The 6,392-nt window shown below is 35.5% G+C and overlaps 1 protein-coding gene across 1 annotated transcript in view; it reads right to left on the bottom strand.

Annotated features, from left to right (window-relative positions):
* The window catches only part of LOC105045026 (protein SEMI-ROLLED LEAF 2), a 33,298-nt gene continuing 26,906 nt past the window's right edge, over nucleotides 1–6,392 (bottom strand). Inside the window, exons 14-20 of the mRNA XM_010923187.4 lie at nucleotides 5,749–5,824; nucleotides 4,698–4,819; nucleotides 2,916–3,107; nucleotides 2,667–2,807; nucleotides 1,079–1,216; nucleotides 373–573; nucleotides 1–300 (exon numbers count right to left, since the gene is read on the bottom strand). Coding sequence (XP_010921489.1) covers nucleotides 187–300; nucleotides 373–573; nucleotides 1,079–1,216; nucleotides 2,667–2,807; nucleotides 2,916–3,107; nucleotides 4,698–4,819; nucleotides 5,749–5,824 — 984 coding nt within the window. The 3' untranslated portion in view covers nucleotides 1–186. The remainder of the gene's footprint in view (nucleotides 301–372; nucleotides 574–1,078; nucleotides 1,217–2,666; nucleotides 2,808–2,915; nucleotides 3,108–4,697; nucleotides 4,820–5,748; nucleotides 5,825–6,392) is intronic.

Genomic DNA, 6,392 nt, shown 5'->3' with positions numbered 1-6,392 from the left:
TGACTGCTTGGAAGCCACAACAGAAATATTCTCATAGAATATCATCATACAAACCATTGACATTAGAGGCACTGCAAACGAGCATCCTCTGGTGAGAGGTTCCAAAGGTGTTCCTAAAGCTACAAAGAACCAACTGACCAAATTCTCAACCCTACATAGATACACGATAATCACTCTACATATGGGTTAGTAGTAGAGAGCTTTCAAGAAGTTGTCGAAAGGGCTAGCAGGTGGCAGTCTCAGCACTGGACGTGGTTCAACAGGGATCAAACCTGGCTGCTCAAAACCCTGAGAATTTACCTGCATGAGTACCGCAGATGAATTATGCTCACAACAAGGCAATTCAGGAGGCAGATCATTTTGTTGTCTTACCGTAGGAATTGCCAACCGCTCACCCATTGGGTAAGTTGGCACTGGATTGCCTGGTATCAGGTCATGACCACCAACCAACCAACTCGAAAGCTTCTTCCTTGTGCCCATGCCAAGGGACTCACACTGACTAGCCATAGTCCCATAGGGGAGGGGAGAGGTCGAGACAGATGTTCCTGCCACCTGACCAGCTACGTGGAGTGCCTGGTAATATGCCATAATATAAAGAAATAAGAAAAGTGATAAAAGAAAATTAAGGCAAACAAGATGATGAGAATGATCATTATGCAAGCTTTCTAGTGATGACCTATAATATGGCTTGCTTATATATATATGTTTTTGTTGGCTACCTATATGGATGTGCCACCATGCCATTGAAACACCAAATTCTAGCATATTTACTTGGAAAGTCTAATTATCCAAGTGCAGCAATTACTGAGACTGGATTGCAGAAGCACCAATAAACAATTTTAGTCAAGTTAAAAGAAAATAAAAGCTTAGTAATGTAGATTTTCTGATTGATATCTAGCCATATTTCTAAGACCAAAACGTATATTGGAGAATATCACCAAATGCATGCAATGCTGAGAAACATGCTTTAAAATGATACCATCATTCTTTACATATGTCAAAAGATGTGAAAATTAGAATATAAATGATTACAGAATCAGAAGCATGAGCACAGCTTTATTCAAGAGGAAAAATATACCGATTCCAGCAATTGGCCAACATTAATAACATCAGGCAAGGCTGGTGATGCAGGCATCCTGGGGATAAATTTGTGAATATCGGTTGCTGGCGATTCACTAACTACATCACCATCTATTGTTGAACTTCTTGAACACTCCTGTAATATCATGCAAAACATTCTATCAACAACCTTCGATTTCGTAATAGCCAAATGCAAGCCAGGACAGTGGCACAACAAGCTTTTCACTAGGTCATCAAGATTTTCAACTCCATAAAATTTTTTGATAGAAAAAACATCTAAGCATGCTAACAACTTCTATGAACTATCGATAAGATCAATTATGGTAATGCTCAGAAATAATGTTCTACTATTGAAATGATCTCATATTCTTTCATGAACACTAACCATAATTTATATTCCAACCTAATGGAAAACATTGATATATTATCAATCAAAAATCTCTGACAGATTCATACCTAAGTACATAAAGGAACTGCAGATAGTCGTATGTCCATTCTAAAAAATAGCTGGTGTTTATAATGAGAAGCAACATAGAGACAGATCACACAGATGTCAGCACCTGCTCAGTGATTGTGCCGTCTTTTGTATTGCCCCAGAACCCAATCTTCCGTCAATAGTACTACAAATCAATGTTTGATGGTTGATTTCAAAATTTGATGTTTAAATAACTGGGTTACAACAGAAACATTGACAGTACAGTTAGAGACTCCATTTTATAATTAAGTAAACATATATGCATCAATCATGACCCAACACCCTAGGGGCTAATACATTCAGTTTCCATTCCAGAGGAGCCAATTCAAGATCAATTTACAAAAACCTCATCAATTGTCTGTCTACGTTATTCGATCATTTGACCATTTTAATGTCTCACAAATAGCTACCATCACCCTAAAGTAAGCATCGTCTCCATGATGATCCACTACCTGCATCTAACATATGCAAATGACGACCAACTAGAAAATTCTGGCGAAGATGACAGTTTTTCCCAGTGCACTAGTGATAAAGAAGATAGGTCTCTACTCCAGAACAAGTTCCATAACTCTTTAACTGTTATGAAAATAGAACTCACCAACAAAATTGCATAACATATATTCATATGTAAATCATCCAATAGGTCAATACTTGTACAAATCATATCTAGAATGCATCTGTATTGATCAAATGATCTATGTACTTTAAATAATAGATTTGAAGAGCTATAAGTTTTCAAGATGCGATCCTAAAATGATCAAACATTGAATAATCATAACATTACTATGTATACTTTAGCAGTGATGCCATTAAAGATCAGTCCCTGAGATTAGGCATCACAGACAACAAAAACCATGACGCTAGAGATGTTTCATAATATATTCCTTTTAGTTGAAATTATTATTTTCATTAGGTTTCATCATTATTACTAAGTATATAGGAATAACTACCTATCATCGTCATATAAAATTATTCATATAAGCATCTGTTAGGAGTATCAACAAGCCTGGAGCAGGGACTGCAGAACAATATGAAATTATGACCTTTTTTATCAGAAAAATTAAGACCATCCAAGTTTATGGAAAAGGAACTGCAGTTTAAATTAGTATACCTCATCAAAAGAGAGTGATTCTTCAGAAACTGCAAGAGCTTGTATGCTGACCCAGTCAACAGTTGTCTTTGAACTAAATAAGGGCACATCTTCAGGTGTGAAAGTTTCAGAAAGTTGTTTGGCTAAGACATCCTTTTCCAGCTGACGAAACAAGAAAATATGCAACAATAATTCAGCCATATTAAATTTCAGCAAACTCTGTCAGCTGCAGCAGATACTGTCAAAGGACACACTCAATTAAGAACTTACATCAGTTGACCTTGAAAGCTCTTGAACAATGATATCAAGTAAATGCTGGTCAGAGTCGCCTATTGTTTTTCTCAAATCTGCTAGCATCAATATAGCTGCTTGTTGATCAATGTCCGAACCAAACACACTCAAATCTGACTGAGATTTTGCATAAATTTGCAAGTCCTCCCCAACCCTCAGATATGGGTCAATCTGTAGAAGGAAAATTTCCACATGGTGAACACCAGATAGACAAGTTGAATCTCAAAAGGCATCCCAAAGAATTTTGAAGCAAAAACTTTATAATTTTATTTACTCTGGAAAGTTATATCCATACATTCTCACCCTTGTTTCAGTATATGATAACCAGATAATTACATGGAGTAGCTCATAACCAAAAGAACTTTGTCCCACTTAAAAGACCGATCAACTTTATAAAGAATTATCAAGAGCACTTGCAGAGGGACACCTGATGACTAATATTAAAAGGCCATATTTTAAGTTACTTAACAAGAGCTATAGTAGAGGACTACAAAGAACCATAATAAGTAAGCATGAACGTATAGCATCACACAATGTGGATAAATGAAGTAGACTTAGTTTCAAGGAAAAAGGAATACATTTGTATTAGTTAGAAAGAAAGAATCAGAACTTATTTAATCAAGTGGTACTAGCAAATAGATCTAAAAATGAGAAGAACATGAAATAAATAAATAAATCATGGTTGAAGCTACCAGACTGCACCACTCTGTATCAGGCATAGCATAAAAGCTGAAACAACTACATATTACACCCCCATACTGATAAGTTAGGTACTGGACCAGACACCATACCAACATTTGTTCTGCATGAACCAAAGGGGTCACCAGGGTACCAGTTACAAGTACCAATATTTAAAACCTTGAAATAAGTAAATAAATCTACCACCCAATAGAAGTAGAAAGATGTTCTGTTAGCCAACTGACATTGCAGGTTTCCGCAATATGCTTTTCTCTTGCACAGACTTCCTTGCTGGTTTACAGAAAATTGTTAGCAAAACATTTTCCTACCTTATAGAACAGTTGCAAAGCCAACTTAATGCATATGGTATAAGTGTTGCAGGTTAAAGTTGCCATACAACTAAATATACTAGTAACATTACGTTGTTACGAAAGGAGACAGGATTTTGGAACAAAAACTAAAAATTACACGAAAAAAGAAACAACATGTTTAGAAGCAGAGATAGCTTTATGTAGGGAGGTCCAGTATTGAAGCTTTTTTTATTGCTTAAGAGGAGAAAATACGGCAATGCATTTAATATTATGCCTGTTGCCTACCTACAACATAGTATAAGACTACTTGAATAGTGTCACTTAAAGGGTAATTGCTTAGGTGCTTAATAAACTGATAACATCGAGAAGTGTATGCATTAAAGAGCCATATTAAAATCATTAAGGACATTTTAGAGCAATGACAATTGTTCTGGTGGCATCACAAATATGTTAATGCTTTCCAATGAAGGGGGGACTATGGTGCAAATTTTTTGCAGATGATAAGTAGTAATTAATAAGGTGTTAATTGAGCTAACTGCAACAACAGAAAACATGTTCAAATAAAGGAAACTTGCTAAGGTGTATATTCAATACTATCAGTATTTCATGTGTATATTTTTGGGAGCTTGGCCTTGCATGTGGCATTGCAGAGAAGCATTTCCCAGAAAAAGTGTTAAAACCAATTCTTGCACACTAATATTTGGCATTATCTGATTAGCAACATGCTGATAAAACTTATGAACTAGATAGAATTCTGAATTTTAAATCTTACATCAGAAGATATATAGAATAGAGAAGTAGTCAATTCAGAGATGTGATAGCTTTTTCCTGCAAATGCTAGCATGCCTGTTGCCAAAGTGAAAAGAGATCTCTGACACGAAGGTGGCAGCATTCCTGTCAAAATAAAGGGTTCAATGGTAGATTGCAATTCATAAGTGATAATTGTAAAGGCGATGCCTTGAGAGGATACGAAGAGACTACAGAAAAAGCAAAGCCACTATATTGACCAACGATGCACTGAGGGCCAAATTCACTAGAGTGCATAGCCAAACCCAAAAATGCACCTCTCAAAATGAAAATCAACATCATTGACCACAACTTATGCTGTATAAAATGCCCAGAGACCAGAGATTAAAAATCATTTATTTTAGAGATCTTATGCCTATGCATCAAACAAGCACAAAATGAACAGTAGCAACATAACTAGTGAGCTGAAAGGATATTATACATTGTATAACTTGTAAATCTAAACCATTGATCTTGATCTAAATATTTAAATATACACAGAACAAATGAAGACATGGCATCATACTATTAAAATTGTTCATTTTTCATCGATCCAATGCATGGATAAAAGATAGGCAATTTAAGCACCACCGATCATGTTTAACAGTGTCGATCTTTATTTTGAAAGGTCCCTCATTAATTTCCACAGGGAAGCATCTGGGACCAAATCTACTCAAGTGTTTCCTATATATATTGTGTGTGTCATGCATGCGTATTCATGTGTATCACAATTTTGAGCATATTCACGTGTGGTAAGTGTATCACAATTTTGACCCAGAAATCACTAGAAGTTGGTGTTTATCTTACCGTCCGTGCATGCGTGCGTGCATAGCACAGTTTTGAGCACATTCACGCGTGATAAGTGTATCACAATTTTGAACCTGAAATCACTAAAAGTTGGTGCTTATCTTACCGTCCATCCATGCGTGCATGCATGTGTGCATGACATGTGTATTCACGTGTATCAAAACTTTGAGCATATTCACGTGTATCACAATTTTGACCCTGAAATCACTAGAAGTTGGTGCTTATCTTACCATTTGCGTCTAGGGATGCACTTCTTATAGATAATGGTAGCTGAAAGAATCGCACTGTATTGCTATGATTTGAGTTCTGCAACAAGGAAAGAGAATTTTCTTACAGCATCAGGTCAAAACTACAAATGATATCTATCTTTAATTATATATCAAAAAGTCATCACATAAGAAAAATAAACATGTGGTTTACTGGAATCACTATAAAGATTCACAGTAGAAGTTAGTGGCAGTTTCTCTTTGTCCTTCAAATGCATTCATAGAAGCCTTTCAAATCAACTTTCTACAGCATGACAAAAATACAATGAAGCAGATATACCAGAAAACCTATCACCTTATCAGACTTTCTTGAGTTTTGTTTTTGTTTTTGTTTTTGTTTTTGTTTTTTTTTTTTAAGTACAGGAAATTAATATAGCCTATAGTATACCAGTTCTGCTGGATCATGTGGAAAATTTTAGTTAAGAGGTAACTAAAACATGTAGGTCTACAGTTCAGTTCTATAAAGAATATGGAGTGAATTGAATTGTAACTAATTGCTTTTCTTAGTTTACGATAAATCATTGAAGTCTTCAACTCTTCTGAACCTCTTTTAGGTTTTTCCCCACTTTATGAATCTACATTGTTACAATATCAGAGCTAATGAAATT

Source organism: Elaeis guineensis, chromosome 5 (genome assembly GCF_000442705.2).
Source record: "Elaeis guineensis isolate ETL-2024a chromosome 5, EG11, whole genome shotgun sequence".
Taxonomy (NCBI): domain Eukaryota; kingdom Viridiplantae; phylum Streptophyta; class Magnoliopsida; order Arecales; family Arecaceae; genus Elaeis; species Elaeis guineensis.
This window is presented reverse-complemented; position numbering and strand designations above follow the sequence as displayed.